This window comes from Pyxicephalus adspersus, chromosome 5 (assembly GCF_032062135.1).
Source record: "Pyxicephalus adspersus chromosome 5, UCB_Pads_2.0, whole genome shotgun sequence".
NCBI lineage: Eukaryota > Metazoa > Chordata > Amphibia > Anura > Pyxicephalidae > Pyxicephalus > Pyxicephalus adspersus.
In genome coordinates, this window is record NC_092862.1 from 123,193,609 (window position 1) to 123,221,477 (window position 27,869).

A 27,869-nucleotide genomic window follows, 5' to 3' on the forward strand; every position below is an offset into this window, starting at 1 on the left:
TTTGCTTTTCATTAATATATTTTATATTTACAAAGGTGCTTACCAAACAGTTTTTTAATTGTACATTACATTTCACTACACTCCAGAGAGTTTGTCTTGTTTCTTATTAAATATATAAAAATGCTGGATAGCGATATGCAATTCTCTGTACATTAATCTTGTAAAAAAAAAAAGGAAGAAAAATGTTGGTGTTTATTTACAGCTGCAGGAGCTGATCTAGGGTTCTCATTGATGATTCATATATCATTCTGTAAAGAGAGGAGATGTTTATGTTAACATACCATGTGCATCAATGCCGTTTAAGGTATATTATTGCAAAGTACAACATTGATTGACTAAAGCTAATTGATGCATAAACACAACGTTCATAGTGAAATAATGGGCGATAAGTAATGTAAAACACAAATTAGAGTTTACAAAGCAATTGGGTTTTTGTAATAAATAAAGTACAGTGAAGGAAGAAAGTTATTTAGCAGTACGATATTAGCCAAACTTCATTAAACATACAGCAACCAAAGACAAGGAGCCTAAACAAAATAACTGGGACCTGAATGAATAGGAAGCATCCTGATGGGGAAACTTAAATGGCTAATGAAGACTCAGCTGTCCAGTTCTGGAGATCTCCTCCAATGACCTACTAATTACTTCCTTACTCATAACCTGAGTTCAGACTTCATGACTTCTCTAGGGCCGCCTCGACTCTCTGGAACTCTCTTCCTTGACCTATTTGGCTTGTTCCTAGTCTCTGCACAGTTAAAAGAACCCTTAAAAACCATCTTTTCAAATTTGCCTACCCATTTTTTTTCTTTTAAACCCCACTACTTATTCAGCATTCCATATCCCCCATACCTATTGTGTAGTAGTGTGCTACTTTCTCAGACCTCTTGGATTGTAAGAGGCATGGCTTCAAACTACCATGAGGAAAGTTGAAAACCATAAAAGGAATAGGTTACAGTAAAAGATTAGTTGATGCTTGGAACATATTTACACTAGAGGCAGTGAGTCAGCCAACAGAAAGTAAATTTAAGCATGCTTGGGTTACATACACATCTATACTGGGGGGAAAAAAGGCTGACTAGTTGGACTGTGTAAAATGTTAAATGTGTTTTGCCTCTTTGTGCAATTCCCTGCTGGCAATATTTTTTTATTTACATAAAAAGATTTATGTGTCCTTATTTAGGCTTACGGAATGCAGAATATCTACAACATTGTGAAATAGAATTACAATGTAGAAATATTACTGAGGCTTTATTGTAACTTCTCCTTCATTCACTAATAGCAAATCAAAGGGTTGACCTTCCTTCTGCATATGATTTCTAGTACCTTATTGACACCTAACCCTTATTAACCCCTTTTTTAACCTTAATCAGCGCAAATTAACTGCTTTTACTGTTCTCCCCTCCAGTTTATCAACTCACATATATGTTAATATATTGTGTACCAGGATGAAAAATATGATGCCAAATTTGCATGGTACTTGGTATCATCTATGCCAGTTTCTCATGGGAAGGGGGAAAAAAAGGGCCTGGATATGGATGTTGGTATTTGTATTTCTGCAGAAGTGCGCCTTTTTATTTAGGATTCAGGCATGGAGAGTCTTGGAAGGGATGGGTGGGCCAGGCGATCCATCCCTTTTCCTGGCCAGAGAATGAGAAAGGCAAGAGGGATTCCCAGCTTACATGCATCCCAGAGCCTTCCCCGTTTAAAAGGCAGATGCCTTTTTTTTCTCAAAAGGCAGGTGCTCCAGAGCCATTCTCATTCTCTGCCGTGGAAAACGGATGGAGACAGAAAAAAACGGGTAGGCAAATTTGTAAATGTTTGTATGTGTTTTAAGGGCTCTTTTAAATGTGCAGAAAGAAGAAGCAAGCCAAATAGGAGAAGGAACAGCATTCCAAAGGGGCAGCCATAGAAAGCATAGTCATGCATGTGATAAGGTTATGAGTGAGAAAGTCATTAGTAGGTCATTGAAGGCGTGAAGAGAGCAGCTAGAGGTGCATTTAAATTTAATGTCACAATTTAACATGCATAAGTATATTGTGTGTGTTTTGAGGGAAATCATAAGTGATGTCCAAAAAACAAAACATGCAGATTTGTCATTAAAAAACTTGGTCTACAAATTTTGCTATAAGGAACTTATCCGCTTTCACTAATAACTACACTTTTTTTCTCCTATTTTATGATTTGCTTTCTGCAACCAGCTAAGAGACTTACAAACTGCATCATGAAATGGGGTATGGTCATAATCCAATATCATAACAATCAATATCAGTGTTTAGAAACCTTCAAGCAGGAAGTAAAGAAAAGAATGATATACTTATTAAATAAGCAAATACTGTTATTTTACCTTTCAATGTTTTCATCATCTTCCATCGTGACTTCTCCATGATTTTTTAGCTTCCTATAAATTATTGAAGCAATGTCTTTAGCTACTGCAGTCAAGCCTTTCCCTGTATTGAAAGTGAAAATATATCTATTAATTAAAACACCTACCAGAAACAAAATCATTCACAGTGCACAAAACAGGAACATCTCAGGACACCTCAGCAATAGGGTCTGGTATCCTGAAACCCAATCTCCAGAGGGTCTAGTAAACTTGATAGAATTATTATGGCTGGACAGTGCAAATGTCACTACCAAAGCAACAACATTGAATTTTCTTCACATAGTCACTGCAGAATGTAATAATACATGCCTATTTACTATTATCTATATAGTGGAAAAAACCCATAAAGTATATCTAAAGTTGCACTTTAATCATCAGCATCAGGCAAGGCTTTATTTCAGAAAGGGAGAGGTGATGCAATAAGTATATTTACCTGCCTAACCATCTATCGAAATTTGCTTAACTTTGTATGCCAGGATACAGATGTGCGGAAGTTAAGTAATTGTGGTGAAGCCAATCAATTTCAAGATTGGAATGAGGAAGAAAATAAGGAAGAAGACAAGAAAATACGGAAAAAGGAGGAAGTGCACCTGTGATGGGAGGGGGACAGGTGAGTATCCACTGGAATTCCACTATAGGAGCTGTCCCAGTTCCAGTCAAAGGAAAGAACAACAGGTATGAATGATCAGCTTATTACAGCAGCTAGACATGTTATGCTAATATTTATGCCTCTAGATATCCTCTTCCTAGCACTCTTATGATGCATTAAAACTGACTGAACTAAAAGAGTATCTGCCCACCTAAAGAATGATAAAAAAACAAACAAATTATAAAGAATCAATACAGTTGAAGAATTCAGAAAGGATCTATATTACAGACATTTAATATCCCAGTAACTTGTTCCTTGGATATCCCCTTCTTTTGGCTATGAGGAAGCAGAACATACAAAGTGCATACAATCTATGTGTGTCCCTTAGGCTGACAAACGGAGTTGTAAGTGTGTCATACCTTTACTGCAGACCATAATGATATGTAGGGATGCAGTCAAGCTCAGTATCCCTTCAATCTCTTCTGTTGAAACATATGTAGCAAGTTCAACTAAAAATGAACTGTGAAAAGAAAGAGGTTTATTAAAAAAATGGATAGGAAAACATTAAACTGTAGAAATTGATTACTCCTACATAAGTACATGTGAAATCCACAAGACTAGAAGTGGTTTGTAGGGCAGCTTGCTGTTTCCATCTGTTCCTTACAATTGCTGCACATACATGATAACACAATGTTTAATGATAAATCTCTACTTAATGTTTACACAGTATATACACATGCCTTACTTACTTCAGAACACTGGACGTCTTTATAATAACGGACAATAAACACCTAGACAATGGTGGCAATGCTGAAACCGATGATGGAATGTCAACATCCTCAGGATCTGCAATCTAACCATACAAGTAACAATTTAGGGAACACTTTTTCAACTTGGATTAGGGTTTATATCTTTTAATCTTTATTAGGAAATAAAACAATCTAGAATATACATGACTGAACTTTTGTTTTGCAGGTCACTTAAAAAAATATATATCACTAGCTATACCAGCATATGCAATTTTGGGAGTCCAGTTTTGTAATCCAATCTCTGAAGCTACATTAGCCAGTCAAAAAACATATCTCAGGCAGCTGATAATAGAATAAAGAACAGCAGCATAGTGATAAAATTATCATTCTGCTCTTCTGCCAGCACATGTGTATCATAGCACAGCCTCTTTGGTTCCTAGTGTTGACCCTCTTCTAGTTTGTGTGCTAATGTGCTTAGGCTTTTGCAAGGATAAATTCAAGGCAGAATTAAGTTCTTACATAAATGTCAAGGGTTTTCACTTTTAAAAAAAAAGTTAGTTTCAGCTACCCAATGAATGTGCCAAGTGTTTAAAGTGTGCAATTATGACAAATAGTTCTAAATAGCAACTATTCCAGCTGACAAAACCACTGACCTTTCGGCTGTGTCAGGCTGTCAAAAAAAAAAAAAAAAAACACCAACTCCAGGCTCAGTCTGACTCCAATTGTTGTTATGAGGGGCTAATAAAGTATCGATCCATAAGAAATAAACATTTTTACTATGACCAATTTTATTTCTGTTACTGTGGGCCTGATTTATTAAAGCTCTCCAAGGCTGGACAGTATACACTTTCATCAGTGAAGCTGGGTGATCCAGCAAACCTGAAATGTATCTGGTCCAGGATTTAAAACATTGAAGAAATCAATTCCAGATTTGCAGGATCACCCAGCTTCACTGATGAAAGTGTATCCTCTCCTGCCTTAATAGCTTTAATAAATCAGCCCCTGTGTGTTAAAAACATTTATATCCACAACATGCAATAAGACAAAAGACTATTGATACCTACTTTACGCAAAGCGTGGCTTATTTCAAAAACAGGGAGGTATATTAATTTTATTTTATTGCCTGTTCCTTCTGCAATAAAGAACCTGCCTGCTTGCAATTTTTGTACGATTTACATTTAGTGCCGCTTTAACATTCTGAAGTGATGCCTAACAGTGGTTATAGAACCCTTACATGTCTATTTGTGAACATAAAGAAAAATGTCATTTTTGGCAACATTGTTCCTTTTATTGATACCTGGAGGGCTTCATCTTGCTGTTTTTTCAATCTGCGAGCTGAAATCTCTATAGCTTTGTGGAAGCATGTCTGTATAGCATCAAGGTGTTTATCCAAGTCAGCACTGGCATTATTCATCTTGTGAGCCAAACAAACTTCTGTTATCTCTTTCAGTACAGAGAGAAACGTTGGCAGGCAATCACAGCACTTCTCTGAAAGGTACAAGCAAAATATCGTTCACACAGCTACTACCTCTGCCCGTGAAGTTGGCTTCACTTAAAAACATCAAATGTGTGTAAAACTTTAATGGTAGGATTGTTAAATTCTCCATCATGGTTTTATTGCTGCCTGCAACCTTGCTGTGAAAAGTTTCCCGTTACAGTTCCAGTCATCAACACAGGATATGCTATGAAACGAACTTTCTGTTCTCCGTATATGATACGTATTTCAGAAGAAAAAAAATATCAAACCAGTAATATAACAAAGGAATGGAAAGAACAAAGACCAAGGGGTGCTCAATTATTATCTGCTCCCTACCATAAAGGCTTGTCTTTACACACCTTAAAGATAACAACTGTCTCAGTACAGGAGACATGTGTATTCTTACATGATCCTTCATGTGCTTTGTGTATTTCTACCAAACCTGCCAAGCAATCCACCATGAAACGTTAAGTGTTTGCTGGAGTTTCCTGTAATATAGACCAGATGGAGTTTCCTGTAATATAGAGCAGCCACTGATGCTCTCTTCTTACTCAGGGTGACTAATTTTTTATGCAGCCATTACCACTTTGATGAGGTCATTGGTAATTATACAAATTAATATCAGGGTTTACAAAGGCAATCTTTGCGCACAAAGTGGATTTATATAATTTGTAGTTATAAAGTATTTTTAAATTTTTTTTGGAGTTTAATTTTCAATCTAATAACTGCAAGCACACCAAATACTGGTTGAAATTCGTGTGGACATCCTCTAGATTAAGCAATGGCAGGTAGAATCAAGGATGACCATTCCACTGCTCCAGCGCGCTTAAATTTAAACAATTGTTCTGCATTTTGTTCTACCCAGACACACATAAACTGAACATTACAAAACTTACCAGTCTGTGTTATTGATAGCAGAACTTGAAGAAGCTGTGCTTGAAAATCTGAGTCACCAAGGCCAACCATTATCACATCTTTACATACTGTCAGATAGGTCTATTCAGTGACAAGAAAAGAATAACACCAAATGTGATTTACACATTGTAGAATATTGAAAGACAGGGTAAAACACAAAAGAGCTCATTATGCTTTAGAAAGATGAATCACTAAGTAGCATTAAAATTCCACCCATTCAAACAAATGAAAAGAGTACTTGTATAAAAATAAAGAGACAATTTCTAATCACTCTGCTTATCTTCTTTCAGAATGGAGATTAAATAAATGGCATTTGACCACAGTGTGTTCAACAAAGACGATTTCCACTTTTCCTGGAAATTTATCCCATCCCCTTTTAAGCCCCTTGAACATTTTTAAAGGTACCTGCATGATTTAGATGTTCATGGCATCACCCAACTAAGTGTTCCTCCAAAATTTGAGATATTTTCTTCCATGTTGGTAGAAGGCCTAGCCATCTTTCTCGGCTATAAAGCCCAGACCAATATTTAAGATCTTAATGACCAGAATGATCCCTCAGGCAACAGTAATGAATACATTTTGCTAAGCAAAAGTTACTTTTATGCTTGTAGAATGGGTAACTAATGAGTGGATTGCATTATAGGGTCAAGGGTCTCAATTTATTAAAGAGGAGAGGATACACTTTTATCACTGATGCTGGGTGATCCAGCAAACCTGTAATGTATTTCCTCAAAGTATTTGCTAGCAAATGTTTTCAGCCCTGGACCAGGCCAAATCCATTCCAGGTTTACTGGACACCCAGCCTCATAAAAGTGTATCCTCCCCAGCCTTGGAGAGCTTTAATAAATCAAGCTCAATATCGGAGGGATTTTGTTTGCTTTAAGCAAGTTTTGCATTCCCATAAAACTTTTGTGGGTATGCAAAACCTGTTTAAAGCTGGTAAAATAGCTGTCTTATATAGGTCAATGCATATGTGCACTTATCAATGAAAGTCAAATGAGTTTAGAAGTGTCTCAAACTGACTTCAGATTGATTTATCAACTAAAGCCCTTACAAATCCACTTGCTTTAAAGAAATGAAAATCTAATAAAAATCTCTTTTGTTTATTTTGAAAACAATTCTGCACTGAACAAATATGAAGTCCTTCTACATTAGATGTATTTCATAGTTTCGCAGAGCTATTCAACAAGCAAGCTTATCGGGGAATGTGAACTGCATCTTGAGCAGCAGCTCCATTTGAAAAGGATCAGTACCAAGGAACAGAAAGAATAGAAATAAACCTCCATATCTCCATGCCGCTGATCAAGTCAGTCAAGTGGACCTCTATGATGAATATTGGCAAAAAATGCATTCTGTGCTTCCACCCCCCAAAAAAATAATTCTTAAAGAAACATAATATAGGATAATCTCACCTGAAGAATCTGTTGAGCCATTTTACACTGCTGCTCTGTGAGGGGCTCATTGCTTTCAAGAACCCCAAGAACCTGACTTTGAATCCAACCACCAGTATCCTCCAACACTGCTAAGTAATTTCTTCCTTCTGAATTAAACTAAAAAAGCAAAAATAATTTGTGTGATTAAAATGCACAGCTTTAATGAAAATGCACCCTGAGGATCAAAGTAACCAATTCTAATTTTATAACTATTTAGCTAAACAAGCACAGCTCAAAAAGCTCAAACCAGTGTGGGTAATTATCTCCGGTTGTGCAACAAATCCATATGCATCCAATAGTGGTCACTGGTAAACTATATCAAGTATATAAATTAATAATATATTGGGTTTTTTAGTGTTATGAAGTGTTTAAACCAAGTGTAATAGATCATTGATGGGCAAAAGTATGTTCCATCTAAACATTACCCATTTAGCTCTGAGTATATAAATGTCTGCCTAAAATCTGTACAGTAACAGACACCTGAAAATCCAAAATAAAAACACTATACACATATTTCCCAGTGCTTTCAAATATCACAATTGTGAACTATGCCTAACTAAATAAATTTACAGACTCCAATTCCTTCTTCACTAAGCTTGTGATTCTCATAGCATAACCTGTGAGTTGTCTGACTCGCGGCAAACTACATAATGCTTTAGTAGCTGCTAACTACATAATGCTTTAGTAGCTGCTACTAAGAAACTGATTTTATAGGTAGTAAATCTGCTAATCAGCATTTTAAAGTAACAATTCCAACTAAACAAATACATATACACAAACTAGGATTTCCAAGGACATTACCTTGTATTGAAGGTGGATACTGAGCCTGCAGTACAGACTAAAAGCCCTCAGGGACGTTTCTTGGCTAAGAATGGGAGACACTCCTTCAGATCGCTTCATAAAGGAACACAGAACCTCCTAAAAATGCAAGACAACTATTATTTTACCATAGTAAATACTACAAATAGAACTGAAATATGATACATTTAACTTTTAGGTTTATAGGTTTTAAAGGATTCATTTATTTATTTTGCCTATGTATTTAAAATCCTTTTTTTTTAATAAATGACCTGCCTGGTTACAATTTTTTTTTTTTTTAGAGCAGGTTCACTCCTGCTTTGGGATCGAGTGAACCCACGCGGCTTCCCATGGCTGGCACCTTGCCATGCCTGGTCACTTGCATCAACTTTCCTTCAATCTGTATACATTCTGCTATGCACAAACAAGAACACTTTGTCTGCACACCTTAACATGATAAAGAAATTCCCTGTAGTCATTATAAAATGATGTTTTTCTTTCTCTGACATGGTATGCAACACAGTTAAAGGACACTCAAAGTATCATTATTTACAGTCATCAGTGGAAATCATGCAATACTGTGTTACAACTATATACTGAATCTTTATCATTATCATGTTGAATAACTAAACAAATTCACAGTAAAATGATGCAGCCCAGCAACGTGAAGAAATCAAAAGTTTCCAAAATAATAAACACAAATATAGACAATAAATAAACTTGGTGTCTACCTTGACAAGCCCCAGCTGTTTGAAAAGATTATTTAATTTGTTTGTTTGTGAAGCCAGCAGACAGTCTCGGTTCATGTTCTGGGTCAAAAGATATTCAATATATTTAAGAGCCAAGTCTGGTTTGCACTCCATGGTATCTTGAATGCGCACTTTACGTGCCGAGTCTTTTTTTTTCTAGGAAGGGAATTAAAATGAAGAGTTAAGCAGGTGTGTTTGACAAATTGCATTATTAATTCAATCCTAAGATGCAATATCAAACATAAAAAAGGAGAAAAAAAAGACAAAATAACCTGAAGGTCAAAAAACTCTGTAAGATTCAATACTGCTTATGGTGTTTAAGTAGCACACAGAACAAACTGAAAGCTCATATATGATTAAGCTATCACTAACACATTTCATCTTGTTTAATTTTCAACTTACTGTCCTATTTTTACATAAAAAAAGAAACAGGAGTCATAAAAACTGTTAAAAGAGTCTAACATAGCAGGATTTTAGGGAACAAAAACTTTTTCTCTGTTGTGGTAAAAATAGTTTCATGACTAAAACAGTATTTGAAATTATTTATTATAAAGGCCCATTCAGACATCTAATCCATGAAGCCATGGTGCCATCATGCAAAACTGATGGCACCACAATTACTATGTAGTGAACTTTACCATGAATTACCAGTGTACCTCACTGAAAAGGTGTATGGAATGAGGCTTTATTGTTCCATGTATGGACAAAACATAAACATTACCTTCTTTTCTGGCAAAGCCTCAGAAAGCCAGTCTGTTACCAGCTCCAGGAGGTGACCCACTTGTCCCCAGCGACATAAGCAGTCAATGAGCGAAGAATATCGGTTTTCTTCTGCCTCAATATCTAAATTCCTCAGTTTGGACAATACGGAGCAGCTAGATTATGGTAGAGAAAATGAACATACAGCATAAGTACAAGAACTGAAACAGTCAAAAACAAACATTTTAACTGTTCAACTACTAAATACTGACATTTGTAATATTTGAAGTTAAAGGGGTGACAACAGCCTTAAAAGTGAGAAATTCTGCAGACTTTATGTCCTATCTTATGTACCTGTAAATTTCACTACTAACAAATGTCACCACACAGTTGATGGCTATAGGAATGAATCACACAATACTTCCATACACAATAAGGAGGCCAAGTGTGAACCACAATTCATTTACTCATTGACTGTCAGTCAGTACATAGATACATATACCTACACTGTGTATACAAATACTTACTGCATTTGAATCTATAGATTTAGATTAGGATGAAGACAAACCCTGTATTCATGTAAATTATTTGTCAGTGATTAGATGATCTATATTTTATGTTCGATTTATGTAAAAAAAAGGAACATTTTATGGAATATAAAATACTTGTATGTCCTTTAGCTGATTTAATCACCATTACACAAAGTCCAAAAATACTGGAGTGCATTTCTATTTATTTTTTTTTGGAGGGGTGGGTGTACTTTAGATGTACAAATTTATAATCCAGGGTCTCTGAACAAAGTATATATTCTGAGTTTTCTTTCCAGGTTTTATTTCCTAATAAAATAAATGCTGTTTATGAAGTTTTTTGTATAAATATTTTATATTAGAAAGGTAATGTATCAAAATAATGAGTTTTACTTTTGCTTGTCATGCTGGATATACAAGTAGTCAGACTCAGCACATTGCGTTTATGTGAGAACTCAGTACAGAACATCAAACAGGTATACTGACATGACAACAAACAAAATCTGATTACATTTATAGAACACATGAGAACTTTCAAAAGCCTCTGCAGACAAAACAGAAAAATGTAATGCACAGAAAACTGTAGACTTTGCTGCCATGAAGTTACTGCACCAGATGTGTTACTAGGTTGGAAGGCTGCAAGGAAAGAAATGCTTACCTGAATGTTGGTACAGCTGATGGGGGCATAAAGGAAGCCAAGATTATTAATGGTACAGTGCAGCGTTCATCCTGTGAGTGGAGTTACACATACCGTTAAGTGAATATATATAAATTTTTAGGCAAATATCACACAATATATATTTTACTGATCATATATAGCCCTAATGAAGGGAGTGTGTTAGGCCTCTGAAATGCATTGAATGCATGTATTGTAATAGGAAAATACACTGATTGTTCTTAAACCTATTTACAAGATTGGTCTCATGTTCCATTTCATTAGTTTATTTTGATTGTTCTGGACACCCTGAAAACTCTGCGACACAAGCTGCCTTACCAGAGTTGGTGGGTTTTAAGGTCTGGCAGCTGCTTTTGATATTGACCTCTGGTTTCGACGCCCCTTCAGCTTACATGCTTATTTGGCACAACAAACTCCCATAGACATCCTTTGAATGCTAAAGCAGTGATTATCACATGCTGCTTGTACTTGGCTAAACATTTATTAGATCCTGTACCCCCTTGTATTCCAGTGTGAATGATAGTGATGGGGATATTATACACCTCTTACAGCACTAAAAACCATCCCAGTACAGTACCTATCACTGCAAGTCCCCATATTGGTATCTAAGAAGGTTATTAGGGTTTTCTTTGAAATATGTCTTATGGTTTAAAAACAGCACGTGATTCAAGATGCTAGCTACATTGTCTAGCTAGCTATAATCTGAAACCAGTTTTGAGTAAAAGTAGCATTTTTGGAATAAATGTATATTAAAAGAAAAATAGAAGCATGTTTACGGTCTAAGGGGGTGCTGAGAAGTTCCTTGCTTTGCCCCCCTTCCAAATTAAATGGAAAAATGAGTGTGGGGGCATATGACAGCCTAATATCTTAGTATGTAACTGTGCAAAAATGCAAAGGTCTTTGCGATTCTTAAAACTGTTTTTTCTTTCTCTAGTGAGATGCTGTGATAGCAGAGACACAAACAAGTTTCACGTCGTTGGAGTTACGGGCCGTCATGAAGTTTTTGTTTCTCCAGGAAAAGGAAGGACACTTCTGTGACATCTCAGTGTGAATGTCCTTTGCTGACTGTACCTGGAGAAACAAAAACTTCATGACAGCCCGTAACGCCATCACAGCTTCTCATTAAAAGAAAAACAGTTTTAAGAATCGCAAAGACCTGATATTTGCACAGTTACATACTAAGATATTAGGCTGCCATATGCCCCCACACTTATTTTTCTTTTTCATTTGGAATGGGGCAAAGCCAGGAACTTCTCAGCACATCCTCATATATTGCCACATGCACTGACACCTGGACTGATTGTAATATACATAAGAAAATCAGCAATACTACATAAGAAAGCACTGAACCAAAAGTTATTTTGAAAAGTTCTCTCTATGTTCTCTTTACTTTTACCTTAAATGCTCTGAAATACTCTGGCAGCACAGTGGCAAATTTGTTAATAGTGTAGTTTTTAGCCTCCACATTTTGATCCAGAGCTTTTCTAATACTTCTCCACAGAATCACCACAATCTCTAATAAACTGGCCATAGATGATGCATCTTCTTTGGACAGCACATTTTCCAGGACCTAAAATAAATTAGCACAAGCTCTTATTATTCCAGAAGCAGTAACAGATGCCTGTAAACTTTTTTTAATAGAAAGAAGATAAAAAAGTGTAGACCCAGTTTTAAATTAATTGGCTTTGGATAGACAGAGGAAGGATTCAAAACCCTTCTGGGCTTTTATGTCTGTCCCGGGCTAGGGGAAGAGCTGAGCTGTGGGAATGAGTGTGTTGTACTGTGTTTTATGCTATGCAGTCCATTCACTTCATTGAAATCCCTCTGCATTAAAAAGTATGAAAAAAACATGCATGCACTATTTGTGGCAGCACAGATCACAGGATCAAGCTTTAGGAGGATATTCTGTACAGCTATAGAACTGTACTGTGTTAGAACTGTGTAGGTTGATAGCAGGAAGGGTAACATTTCCCTGTTTAGGTTAGTTTTACAAGAAAATTTCTCGAATAGCTTGGAATAATACATTCTAAACTGTACCATTTAGAATGGTTTGATTTTTTTTAGTAATGTAATTTAGGCAAATATTTTCAGGAAGGAAGAAAACAGAATTTGCTAGATAATCTATTCAAAATATTTCTACTTACACTTTTGTTTTTATTGTCATTCTCCTCATTTTCATTGTCCTCCTCATTCTCTTCGTTTTCACTTTGAATGGTCTTCTGCAGGCAGGCATTCAGACAGCGCCGTATAGTTAGCATCAGGTTAGCTGAAAACGTAACACAATCAATGTCATATAATATATATATATATATATATATATATATACACATACATATATATATATATATATATATACATACATACATACACATACACACACACGTCATTATTACCAATATTTTTGGGGGCAGTGTGTTCATAGGCGTATTGATAAAACCTGCGTGCAGCCCCTGGGTTCATTTGTATAAGTGCAACGCAGCGCTCACACCATACGTCCTCTGGCTGATTTACAGGAAAGAAAGAGTTAAACATCAGATTGACAATGCGACGACAGACAGGCCGGGAATCTATCTCAAGTCGGGCTAGTAGGTGCTCCATAGGGCAAATCTTCCAGAACTGGGAAGGAAACAGAAAGGAAAAGTAAATGAAATGCCTAAAACATGTTGATCTTTGGAAGCTATTAAACACAAAACAAGACCAAAATGCAAAATACTGTTTGTAAAACCTTTGTGACTCGTGTCATGTTACTGTAAGTCTAACGTAGTGAGTGGATCCCAGGGAGTAATTGAGCCACCCTAAAAATGGCTATTTAAACTCTTTAATGCTGAACCCTTTTGAACGGACATGGTCATCAGTTTTAAGGTGGTCAAAGAACATCCAGAACTCCACGAAGAAGGGGAGGGAGATGGTGGTGTCCTGCGATGGATTGCGGAAAGGTGAGTCAATCTGCCTTAGCTCCTCACCAAAGTAGCAATTCCCAAGAGTTCAGAGAAGAAACCCCAAGAATCAGAAGCAGTAGGTGTGTGTTCTGGTCATTCACATTCTTTTTAACAGTTGAAAGTTGACATTTTGTTTATTTCGGAGATACTGTCCCTTCATGTTTAACATTTGTGATTGCTAATGTAATGTAAAAGTGAAGCCAAATAAGCATAAGACTACTTGTGTAGGTTCATTTACAATAATAAATTTACCTTAGCTGCTCGGACAGCATTTATCTTCAAGAGCATGTCAACAAAAGCCACTCGAACCTTTTCCGAATTGTCATGGAGACAGTGCTTCAGTGATGGAAGCATTTGCTCTAACAGAGGGTGACTTAACTTGTTATCCAGAAGTATTGTCAGACACTAAAATAGGAATTAAAGAACAAAAGAAACATAAGTTAATGTTACATTTTACCTTTACTCAAATATTAACCTACATGAGCACTGCTCTCCAAAAATTATGCTATTAATGTACAGTGTAAAAGGTTTATTTACACAAATCCAGTTTTACAGACTTTCAGTGTGGTTTTCTTCACAGGTATGCATTTTTTAAAGAAGAAAGATTAAAAAAAATCAGACAAAAAATAAAATCAATAATAATTTCTGTCCTAGTTAAAGGGAGGTGCAAGTGATGTTACCACTAATTCTAGGCACATCAATTCCTGCAAGAATGCAAATTCTGCTGTGGTAAGGCACCTGTACCCCATAGGAAGCCAGTACCAATAGGAGAATTTTTAAACTTCATATTTTAAAAAACGTTAAAGGTGGCAAAAGGCTGGAAAAGCAGACCTTACTTTTTTTGGAAAGTCTTTTTTCTGTATTGCATTGTAGAGCGTTAAAGCACAAATGTCCTTTTTTTCAGCACACATGAACGAACGATGGGCCTGATTTTTTTAAATATCTCCAAGGCTAGAAAAGATTTACTTTCATCAGTTAACCTGAGTGATTCAGCAAACATAGAATGGTCCTGGTCCAGGATTGAAAACATTTGCCAACAAAAATTAAATAGCTTTTAAGAAATCCATTCTAAGTTTGATGAATCACCCAGGTTCACTGATAAAAGTGTATCTTCTCCAGCTTTGGAGAGCTTTAATATATCAGGACAATGTGTTGGTGTGAACTAAAGCAATAGAAAATTGCTTTGTTTTATCTATGGCACTTTTGGTTGTTGGTAAATACACACCTTTAAGGTACTTCTCTTTAAGGAACTGGATAGATATACCTAGTCCCCACTGTGGTTTGCAATAAAAATTATCATCAAAGTTTAAAAACAGAAATATTGTGGAATGGATCAAAATGCAGGCTGAGAGATGCTGCAGAATGGCAGAATAAATTTCATACTATTCAAAATTGACTTGTCCCATACTAACTGAAAAATTGGGGGTGTCTGAATCAAGGTTGACTTTAACACAACCAAATTTCTAAACAAACTTTACCTTAAATACTGAACAGCGCACATCAGCAGAACTGATATCACCAGCAAGATCAGTGAGGATTTTCTTTATAAGGTCTGCCAGTATGGCTGGTGGAATCATCTCCCAGTACCTAGCAGTGATTTTACAGACTCCAAGAACTCCAGTCGATCGCACAATTGGCTGAGGATCTTCCAAGAGATTCTAGATTTGGTGAACCCAAAAATTGTTATTTGAAATATATCAGCAAAAATAAACAAGAAGTAAAGACAAGTTTTCTCTACTTACAAACAGTTCCTCAAACTGTTTTTGGATTTCATTGTCCATATTTTCATGGTTCATACTTGGATCCCGGAGAGGAAAGGCTTCCATAAACAACAATGCAGCATTGGCTCGAACCTCTGAATTTGGGGCCTAATAATTGGAAGTCACTCAACATAATTATTTTACGGAAAATACATAGGAAACACAACATATTAATTTCATATTGTACAAGATCAGTCATCACCTTTAAACCTCTCCAAATAATAGGTTGGTAGAGTCGGTACAGCATCTCGTCCACACCCTGACGCAGCTTCTGTTGATGAAAGTAGCCTAGTATCTAAAACAACATACAATAATGTGTTAACTTCCAAAAATTGTCACAAAAGCAAGTAATTTTAAGCAAAATAAAAGTTTTAGCTTGTTTTTCCTTTTGCAAAATGCTGCAAGTACAGAAAAATACCTGTTGATCAGTGTCTGTGTTGCACCGATTACCCAAGCAGTGTTGTCAGACATGCATGCTGGAGTACAGAACTCTCTGGCCACCCCAATCTGTCTCTTCACTTCACAGTCTCTTCACAAATTTCATTACTCCTGCACCACATCTCTGACTCCCATTGCCTGCTTGGACCACAGTGCAAGGAATATGGTGGGGTAGGGGAAAACTGATTTTATACAGGAGGCCCATAAACAAATCACTGTCAATTTTGATTGTTAATTTACCCAGATTTAATTATCTTCCATAAATATTAAAACTGAGTGGGAAGTGTAGTTACTTTATAAATAATAAAACTAACAAAGAAAATGGAGTCTAGAAATGTAATACTTTAAGGTACATTATGGAAACATGAACTAGAACTGAAGCCCTAAAACTGAACAAATGCTGTCTAAACACAAAAGTAGTGTGTATTCTTATTGAACCTTAGTGTGCTTTGTGTACCAATTAAATGTGAAGTTTTGCCTGAGCTTCCTCTCATTCTCTCCTTGTGCAAGATGATTGGCCTGGTATCCTCCCCCTGTAGTTTTCTGCAGGCAGTGGGTGAACATGCACATTGTTGTTGTCACCACTAAATTTACAATGTAAAATCCCCGTTTGCAAAGGCATTTGGTACAAAGTTGATGCGTATGAATTGTACAAAAAAAGCTTTATTTAGCCAAAGTTTTCCTTTCACTTGCTGTCATGCCACAGTGCCGAGAGAGGGGAAATGTCCCTAATAGGCACAGAGACAGCAATAAAAGTCTAACAAGGTTTCTTCCTCCAAACTATCGGTTAGCATAAAAATTCAAATCCTTTCTAAAATTCATTAAACGAATTCAGTAGCTTCAAACAAAATTTTGACCATGTACCTCTCTCACTCTGGGGTGCACTGGAGAATTTCTTGGCAAATGAACTCCATGATGCATTAAGTCCTGGATACATGTGTGTTCAATTGTCTATTGTGAAAAAATAGAGAAGATTAATATATCAAATGTTATTCACTTGTAATCCTAAAGAAGACCTACACCAAAATGTTCAGTTATGTTAAACTGTAAAGTATGCTAAGAAAAAAAATGCAAATACTGCAGCTTAGGAATCATTAGATGTGGTGGCTGCATTAGTTGCAGGCTCAGTACATATTCTGTGGGTAACATCTGTTGATTCTGCCAGATAGCAGGTGTTCTTTTTGTAACTACCTGTGCACAAAGTTGAAACTTGAAACAATATTATCCCTCTCAGCTATTGACTGTAAACAACAGGTCACCTCTGCTATTTTGTGGATAAGAAACCACACAGGAACATGTGTTACTGGCTGGATTACTCAGTGAAAGAATTAAAACAATAAAAACATGCAGCTAATACATCCAAGGACTTTTCAGTTGCAATAGCTTGAATTTTTGTTCTTAGGATTAGTTACATTTTATTTTCCTATTAGAATTTTTAAATGAACAATAAACTGGGTGAAATATTTATTTCTTGCTGGGGAAAATGCTGCTCCATGTTCCCTTAAATGCTAGTCATTTGTATAAAAGACTAGGGTACTTGATGACTACTCTGCTAAAGGTGGAGAACAGTCCATCTAAACTTTGGATAAGCATTATCTCTATACTGGATGGACAAAATTACAAACTCTAAAGCAAAGTAAAACAGGTACAGTATGCTGGCCGGTTTGATACTATTTGATTGGATTGCCAAGGTTTGTCCTACTATGGCATAATTTTGGTAAATCTGAATGAGATTGTAAAATCTGTGGCCACCTGCAAACCAGATTTGAGAAGTTTTAGAGACTGCACTACTTTGAATTTTAAGGTTTAAACACCCAACAACTACTGATTCCATGAAATGAAAACTATACATTTTCATCAATACAGTGGTTAAAACACAAGGAGCATTGACAGGTAAAGGTTTGAATGTTACCATCAGTACAGATTTGGCGGAGAATTACAGTACCGTTAGAAAGTCTTCAGATGCTTTTTTCCATGCTCTAAAATAAATGTCTGCAACGTGGCACATCATTGACCTAGTATTAAGAAAATGGCAAAATGTAACATTTCAACACAGACACCCTTTTACAATAAAAAAAGTAAAAAAATACATGCAGAGCTGTAAAGTGAAGCACAAAACCCACTGATAATGTCACAAGATCAACACTGTTCATTCCTGCACTAACTGTGTGCTGTCATTCTACTGACATTATTTTCCTGGATTACTACATAACATTATTTTCCTGGAAACTACATTACTTACTGTTTGTTATATCCCCAAGCTTTCAAAGTGCCAAAACAAGCTAACTTGTACAAAGGCCACAACCTTATCAAATAACTAGAAAATAAAACAACATTTTCCAATAAATCTAATCATTTTTTTTTAAATTGAAAATACAGACATTTTTTTTTACACGTAACAGTAATGTCTACAGCACATGCTACCAAATATGAATACTTCCAAAGCAAATCAGATGATTTGAATCTACTGCTGGATTTCACACCCTGCTCTATTACCACTGTAATAGTCTTTATTTAAAGGAGAACTAAAGTTCGACTTTGAAAATGAGCGATCAGGCAGGTGTCCCTTCTACAATAAAACATACTTACCTGCCTGATCGCTGTCTTCATCTGTCAAAAAACAGGATACAGAAACAGAAGGAACTCCCGCACACCTATGCAGGAGTTACGTTATCCTAGCCCAACCAAACAAGAATGGGCAAAGGCCCAACTCCAGAAAGATCTGGTGAAGACAGCAAAAGACCTGCCTGAATTGTTTTAGCTTTTGGTTTTAGTTCCGCTTTGACAGCTGCTAATATCAATTATTGGCAATCTGTCGCAGCCAGTGAAGAATGGTCTTTTATAGACCACTATACTAAAACACAGAAACTTTTACTACACTTGTAAACCAACATTACAGTGACAGTAAAGCTTTAATGTTACATACTTTGGTAAACTCTGAAGCTGGTTTTTAATTGTTCCATGAATCATTTTAATGAAGCTGACGTCCCAGCTGAAGAGAAAGATAAGAAAGCGCCGGCCCTAATTACAGAGGAGGGAAAGAAAAATCATTAAAAACAAGCTTAGAAGAATATATTTCCGTGCACATATTTCATTTAACTAGTAAGAATGTGCTGAAAATTAGCAACACGTGAGCTTTTTAATTGCTTAGTACCATGAGATTAGCCCCTTGTTAACAGTTGCCTTATTTGCAAAACAAAGAAATCAACACATGGTAAATGTGGTAGCTGGCAACAAGGTGTTAATCACATTCTCTATTCACAATCTCCCCTACTTTTGGGTTTCTATGTAATATTTGATTCGGTCAACCTAAATAAGTCACCAGTAAAATCCCAAAAATCTTTGGGGGTTGCATCATATAAATGCCAATCCAGAAAAAATGTTTTATTCGAAAAACAGAAAAGGGGGAAAGATAAGCGTTATACACTATCCACCTTGCAACCTGAGATGGTTATATTTATTTATAATGAATCTGGTATATTGGTGTTGTGGGGACATGGTACACCTGCCACAATGCAGAACTTGGTTTTTGATTTGTAAATCACCAGGCTTCAGTGCTTTTATGTTGGGCAGAGGTTGTGCACACCTGCAGTATTTTCTATTGTGCTCTAGAAAATGTTACAGTCCACTGATGGGGAATCTTATAGCAGTAAAGTGCAGCAATTCCTTTGCCCAGTGTGTGAAAGCACATATACACTTCTAAGTGTATGTAGTAAATTTAGTACATTTGCCCATGTTTGTCTCCTTAAAAACACTACAAGTACGACCAGAGAGCAGGGGACCACAACTACCCTATGGATTGTAGGCTCACGGTGGTGGGCAGGTTGTTGGCAACTACTGGTTTAAAGTTTATCTTTAAGATATGTCTACCATGCTTGATCAGATGCACTGTATCACGAAAAAAAGTTACCTCTTCTTTCTTAATGTGGTTAATACTCATAAAGCACTGGAGCAACAAATCCCTCACTTCATTACTGTCTTCTGAGTTGTAATCAAAACTGAGGAGAGCTGGATGAAGGTGCCACAAGCGAGTAATGTCTGCAACCTATGACAAGAGAAACATATAGCCATATAACATCAGAATGAATACAACTATAACAATGCCTAATAAACCACAGTTATGATACACTATGTATTTAAAACAAACAAAAAGGTGTTCATTGTTTAAAGGCGCTCTACATAAATACAGTATGGAGAATTTGTACTGCCTTAAAAGTTCCACTTACTAACACTGGTCTTTTATCATTGTGTCAACCTCTGCAGAGACCTCATTATATCCCAACAGACAGCAAAGGTCCCTACAGTTGTTAACAGTACACAGACATTTCTATTTAGGCTGTAGATGCTTTAGAAATAAAAACTGAGGATGTTTTGTTTTTATGCATTTGTATTTAATTAGCTAATTTAAACTTAATGTTTAAATGGGCTTCAACAGCTGCAAAGAGTATTGCTGTAATGTAATCCACATAAACAATTAGAAATTAACATTTATTAGTTTTCCAATAAAAGACTATTAAAAGGGAATATCTGACTAGTTGTAAAACAGTCTGGTACAAATGTATACTAGCCACAGGATGCAACAAAATCCTAAAAGCACCAAGGTTGGAAATTTAATTTGGGTCAGTTTTGAGCTTTACTGAGAGCATCCAGCTGTAGAAAAAGTTCAGCCCAAAACAGCCAGGTGGTTAATGAAAAATGTGGGTGGTTCACCGGGCTAAAAGGAGCTAGGGAGAACACAGAACTATCAGAGAGCCCTCCACACAATGTTTTTTTTTTATTCACATGCTGAATGAATTACAGGTGGTATAAGAAGGCATTCCAAAAACAGAACACGCATGCACATACCTGTCTTAATTAACTACATTTACTACTAGAAGAGCATAATGTTTTTGTACATACCAGACTTTTTGGTTCAAGTGACTTTGCCAAGACCATTGAAAAAGCAATTTTCCCAAATTCCTCCTTCTTTTCTAAGCCTTTCTCCCACCAGGCCTCACAAAGTCGCTGAATTGCTAGACGGACTTCGGATTCTGACCTGGGTAAAGCTTCCAGAATACCTGCAATTTAACCTTATCGTTAGTTTAAAATGAACCTACCATAACGGAAATAGGTTGACAACTGGCTGATACTAGCCTAGCTGTCAAGTTGCATCTCTGGACTTATAACCTGTGGGCTGATCTGCATACTTGTCCTGTTGAGAGGTAAGTTTCAGTGTACATTTTTTCAATCCTGACAGTCTCACTGTAGTCCACTTGCCAAACACAAAGGTAGAATGCTATTTCCTAATAATTAAAAATCAAAAGATTTAGCGAAAAACCAGTCTTGAGACTATGGACTTGTTAAAGCTCTCCAATGCCGGAGAGGATACACTTTCTTCAACCTGGGTGCTCCAGCAAACCTAAAATGAATTTCTCAAAGTCATTTGCTTTTAGTTATCAACTGTTTTCAATCCTGGACAAGATCCATTCTAGGTTTGCTGGATCACTGAAGAAAGTGTCCGCAGTTCTGGCCAGTGCACCCCCCCCCCCAAGGGGTCCTTTTCCTGACCCTGCTGGGGGGCACAATGGCCAGAGCCACAGATCACCAAAATTTTCTTGTGGACCACTGGTTGAAGACCCCTGCCAGAATGTTTCTACATCTGAGTTTTAGTTATTTTCATTTAAAACTTTAAAGTATGCTCTTTACTTCTATAGTGGACAATGCATGGTCAATACTATACATTTAGAACACACTTTAAGCAGTTTGCACTACTTTAACAAGAAAAGTTATGTCTCTATTTCAACAAATAAATTTGAAAGAAGCTAAAATAAGAAGTACTTTACCATTGAGTAGGCCGGCACATTCCAAAAGAGCTTGATAACTCATGTCATCTTCCACCACAGACACAGAGGCCGTTGCCACAATGGCCACACCATGTATAACCTCCATGGTGTTTTTCTAAAAGGAATGAACAGATTGCTATTTAGAATGTCCTACCTACTTTTAACAAGGAAAATTCTCAGCAGAATGTTAATGCAGCCACCAAGGGGTACACACATATATTCTGTTATCTTCTAAACCCCCAGTAAAACGATAGCCCCCTCATTTCTTGCCTGAAAGGTTTCTTTACCATAAATTACCAGACTGCACTGCAACACCAATTGTGTTTGATTTTGTACAAACATGTAAGTAAGAGTGAACTGAAAAAGTAGATGAATCAAGTGAAGGAAAAATGTTTTATATCCACTAGCCCTTAGAAACTTTTCTGAACAAATTGCTCTTTAAAGTGAATCTACACTTACTTCTAATGTAAATTGTTAGCAGTATAGAAAAATATCAGCAAAAGGGTGTCCACATATGTTCTGTTATCTTATAGTGCCACAGTACAATGGCAGCCCCCTTATTTCATGCATGACAAGTCTTTTAACATAAAATAATTAGAACTATAAAACAACAGACCATACGGCAAGACCAAATGTGTTCCTTTTGTACAGATATGTAAATTAAGGTGAATGAGAATGGTAGCTGTTTAATGTAAAAGTATACAAGTATTTTTTATCTACTAGTCCTTAAAAAGAGATTTTATATTTTTGAATAATAATATATTGTGCCATATACCACTTCAGAAGCTCCTTCCACTTCCATGTCATCGTCACTGTCATCATCTATTTTGTGCCATGACTCTACTGGATTTGCCACCAGAATATCCATCAGTAAAGTCTTCAGCTTCTGCCACAATTCTTCCTTCTGTTTCCTTGGCAGCTCTTGCAATACCTCTTCAAGATCAAAAGGATCTGATGCATCTTTCTACAAAGTAATAGGCGCTTTAAAATCACTCTGATCAGCTTTACAAAAATCATGAAACATGTTCAAGAATGTGAACAAGGTGAAGGAGAAACACCAACACATGCTCTTTAACTAACTTTTATTAACAGAGACAACATTTTGGTTAATATGGCTCGAATGAAATTTTCTAAACAATAAATTGCTTGCACGTTAAGTGAGGTCAATTGTAGTTAAAGTGACTACTTTGGCATTTTAATATATGAAATGCAGTTCCATGTGCAAAGCAAGTAGTGAAAACTTCTCTATCTGAGTGCCAGCACAAACCAACAGCTAAAGAAAAATATTCATTGAAATATCTTCAGTAGCTGGAAAGTATCCAGGACTGCCAGGGACCCAACTAAAACCTGTGGTGTATCCTCCAGATTTTGTTCAGTTGTGACATGGTGCAGGAAACCGCAGAGTGCATTATTATAAATGAATATTAGGAGGAAATGAAATGTATTTAAAAACTGTAAGTAGCATGAGGTTTTCTTATAAGCAACCTGTTTATTTTTAACAAATAAAGTTTTTTTTTTACAAATAAAGTTAGGAGATTAATATTAGTTGAAGGCAAAAGACTGCATCTGGAATAATAGTAACTAAATTGCCACTAGTGATTTTCTAACTGTCTGGTTATCATTATGATCCAGTGATTCCATGTCATTCAAAATCCCTAACTAAACAGTACAAAGCTAGAGATGTGAGAACTTCCAACTGACTTACCTGTTTTGGGACAAAGACAGGTTCAGGCCTCAGGCTCAGAATGAAAGGAAGGTAAGGTGGATGAATACATTTCAGACAGGTATCAACTATTTTTTTCCAAAGGTTCCCAATGGCTGGATAGGTTCTCTTTATAGTATAATATGCCATGTAGTTAAATTTTAACTGCAATTTGCTAGATGGATAATTATTGTACAATGCCATGAATGGCATTCAGGCTAGCAAAGCATTCACATATCAGTTCTGCAGGTTTTCAAAGAATGCAACTGGACAGTTATAAATCCAAGACACTGAGGAGAAGAACGACAATCTACACTTCAGGCTATAAAGCAAAGCAAGCATTTCACTACAGCATAAGGGCTTCAGGATAGCATGCTGTTCTTCAACTGAGTATACAAATAAAAATTGACTTACATGAAGCTGAATAAAATTTAGGAAATCTTGTACTGAATCTTTCCTTGTGGCCTGTAAAAACGCCTCCCGTTTAGACATTGTGACTTCTTATAAATAAAATAAATAAAGTAATTAGCACTACGGTACAAAAATGTACAATGAATAAAAAAAATACACATTCACACATTTATTTATTTATTTATACATTCATATACACACACACACACACACACACACACACACACACACACACACCTATTTTCAGAAAGACCTTTTTTTTAGGTCCAGTATTTGCATTTTTTAGACCTATATGAATCACTGGTAATTGCTAAAGGACTTCCATAGAAGAGTTCCACTTTAGAATATTGGCATCAGGCAGATCCTTATTCGCAGAATAGGAAAGGCAATGTCCCTTCTGCCATAAGTATTCTTACTATGCGTATGCCGAGTGTTGGTTTGCAGGCATATCTGCGACTGAATGAACTCCTGAGAGTTACATCATCCAGGCTCAGACCATCAGGATGGTCGAAGATTGGAATGCAGAAGACAAGATGAGAGAAGATATCAAGGACAGGTGAGTATCCCCAGAGCTTAGGTCCACTTTCAGTTTTGATCTAATTTACTCACTGAAAAAACACACATTAAAACCCAATAATCTCCGAATTTAAATCAGACAGACTTTTTTACTTGGACTGTAGCTGTTTTCTAAGGTTTAAATGTAGGACGTTGTACCGGTTAGTTTTGATGCACCTTGTATGTGTTTACCTGGTTTAAACTGTCAGTTCAGTTGGGTTTTAAAGCTTAAAGTGGAACTAAACGAAAAAAAAAAAAAAAAAGTCACACTTACCTTTAATCGTGCAGGTCCCTCGATGGCGCTGGTCCTTCCCCCAATCCGGTCCGGCTTTGTTCTGGAATTCCTCTTCGTCCCGGCGCTTCCATCTTCATTCTTCTTGATATATCACATGATCCCACACTGCATAGGTGCTAGATAGGGTGACGTAGCCTGCTGTAAAGGGGGGGGGGGATGGAAGAGACGATCTCACTGCGCTTTTATGAGTTCGGCATCTCTTTCCCTTACTAGGATAAATTCTGCTCATGTCCGAGATTAGGGCATGCACAGAAGGAGCACCCAAAGCGGCGATCAAGACTGAAAAAAAAGGTGTTGCACTTAAAAAAATAAATAACATTTTTCCGTTACTTATAAGGGTTGTTTACCCTTTTATGTAAAGTGAAAAGGTTGAGTTTAGGTACGCTTTAAGTTTAACTGGGTTTATGGGGGTTTTTTTGCACATATTGCAATAAGGCAACCATTCATTTAACTGGGCCGCCATACACTAAAAATCAGATGAGAACCTTTTTTTACCTCAATACAACACAGAACAGCACAATGCACAGTAGTCAGAGGTGCAGGGAAGTGCACACCTTTTGATGATCCTATTGTTGGCAAGTTGTCACCAGCAACAGAATCCATAGTGTGACATGGCACTAAGACTATTGACATACCAATATGGGCTAGTGTTGTCTCCCCAACAGGCCAAGACTGCATTCCTCTGGTATAAAACATGGGAGAAAGTTTTTGTGATTGTTGTTAGCTAACTAGAGGCACCTAGTGCACAAACTATTATTATTATCCTTTAGAGCACCGACAAATTACACAGCGCTTCACAAAGTCGTCCATCGTTTGTGGATCCGCCAGGACGGTCTTCATACGATGGACAAGGAGCACTGTACATACACAAGATACTCATCCGATATCGGCCCCGAGACGATTATTGGCCAAGACCCATTGCACATGTCTATGAAGCATAAGAGTGCAAACTTCTGAGCCACCGTGCCACCCAAACGTAAAACAGATTTGATTTATTGCTGAAATCACATACACACTATGTCTGAGAGATAAAGTGTCAGAATAGCAACCCCAAACTGATACATTTTGGACATTTGAGGTCAGGACTGCACCTTTAATTCATATGACGGGATAAATGTTCAGTCTAATATTACCCCATTTTCATCAAGGTACATTTGGGAGATAAGAGGTCAGGCTAGCACTCTTGTGATATAGTTGGGTGATGAGGGATCAGACTAGAACCTCCTAACACTTAGTATTAAACAGGATTTATATAGCGCCAACATATCACACAGCGCTGTACATTTAATAGGGGTTGCAAATGACAGACAGATACAGGCAGTGACAAAGGAGGAGGAGAGGGCCCTGCCCTGAAGAGCTTACAATCTAAGAGACTGTAACACATATACAGATACACCTCACTTAACAATCAAGTTCTGTTCCTACGACCTGTTCTTTAATTGAGGAGCACAGTAAAAAGCTGGCAGCAATGTGAACATACAACAAGTATCAGTGACAGGATCACCGATAACATGCAGAACCTGGATTGAGGAAGGAGCGGGAGGAACAGGAAAAGGAAAGGACGCTGTATAGGTCTTGTGTACTCATAAGAAAACTCAATAAACAAGGCAGTGTTCTCCCCAATTTTTTTTTTTCAGTAGGGTAGGGGGGAACTGTAGCCAGGTGGTCAAAAAGTGGGCAGGTAGGATGTGAAAAAATTAAAGTTCAACATTTTTTTTCATACCTTAGGGCAGGGGTGCCCTACAAGTGGATCACGATCTACTAGTAGATCGCAAAGGCTGGCTTTCAAAATAAACTCTGCCGCACAATGGGAGTTATTAAGTTCAACTTTTTATTGTTGGTAAACCATTTTGACTTGGTCATTTTAAGCATAGCAAGCCAAAAAAGTGTCGGCACCCCTGCCTTAGTTATCCCCTGTATTTGTGTCCATCTTCTATTGTCCCACTATAGTTTTTTTTTTGTATTATGCCCATGTATTGACCCCACTTCCTAGCAGTAGTCCAGTCATTTAGGCATAGCTCACATTAGCAGTAAAGTCCCATTGTTTTGTATAAGAGCCTCCTGCAGCACTGTCCCCTAATTCTTGATGGCCTAGTTGATCCAGAATGAATGGGAGCCCAAAGCCTCCCGGGATACCTATGTCACGCATCCTGGGAGGCATCTCGGGCATGCAGAGAAGGAGCCTTTTCGTCAAGAGAGAAAAATTTGCCAATCGCACGCATGCGCAGTGAGATTGGCAAGTTTTTTTTCCCAACCTACATCACTCGATCTCGTGCCTGGATCGGGTGACGTAGGAAGAACAGGGGAAGATGGCGCCGACCCGGCACGCCGACGGATACCAGGGCGACGCAGTACCCGATCAAAGAATCTCTGGATATATCGGACTGCCCTGCGGGATTGAAGTTGTGCTTTTTTTTTTTTTTAGTTCCTCTTTAAATAATATTTTGACATTAACACAGCTGAAATGTGTTTTCTGGTGAATAAAGTGGGGCACAAAAACTAAACTGGGGCTCCAAAATTTCCCCTGGCTTCCTGTCTGCCAATAGGGCTGTCAGCAGTACCGGAAGTGAAGAGAACTTTCTTCCCCAACACAGGAATGCTTTGTGTTAGTACAATAAGGAGCAAAGAACCCCTGTCAGGTTATCATTTCTGTCTGGGTCTACAAGATAAAAGTTCACATATGTTGGCAGAGGTGGACAGACATCATAGGGGTGACCCCGAAAGGTCTTCCTGGGCTTTGTAGTTCCCCTAGCACATAGAGTAGCTGTACGCACACATGACGCAGACACAAGCAGGACACTCTGCAGCTATACGGCGCTGCTCCGCACGCGCACATCACCATAGCAACAGTCATTCACGTACCGTTCTTTATACCGATCCAGTTCACAAACACTTCCCGCCCGCACCAAAATTCAAACTTCCAATACCCGCCCGACCATATCACACCGGAAG

At 37.2% G+C, this 27,869-nt stretch overlaps 1 protein-coding gene across 1 annotated transcript; it reads right to left on the reverse strand.

Moving 5' to 3' along the window:
* NCAPG2 (non-SMC condensin II complex subunit G2) lies at window positions 1–27,869 on the reverse strand. The gene is made up of 29 exons (XM_072413397.1): window positions 27,780–27,869; window positions 24,071–24,156; window positions 22,730–22,918; window positions 21,955–22,069; window positions 21,032–21,189; window positions 20,043–20,177; window positions 19,059–19,153; window positions 18,078–18,147; window positions 16,997–17,083; window positions 15,897–15,989; window positions 15,677–15,802; window positions 15,413–15,592; window positions 14,187–14,339; window positions 13,389–13,611; window positions 13,140–13,261; window positions 12,392–12,565; window positions 10,978–11,048; window positions 9,815–9,968; window positions 9,076–9,249; window positions 8,348–8,464; window positions 7,526–7,663; window positions 6,095–6,194; window positions 5,019–5,209; window positions 4,956–4,959; window positions 4,786–4,871; window positions 3,722–3,825; window positions 3,392–3,492; window positions 2,345–2,447; window positions 1–248 (listed from the first exon to the last, which is right to left on the reverse strand). The coding sequence occupies exons 2-29, from the start codon at window positions 24,146–24,148 to the stop codon at window positions 197–199; spliced, it is 3,393 nt and encodes a 1,130-aa protein (XP_072269498.1). The 5' UTR covers window positions 24,149–24,156; window positions 27,780–27,869; the 3' UTR covers window positions 1–196.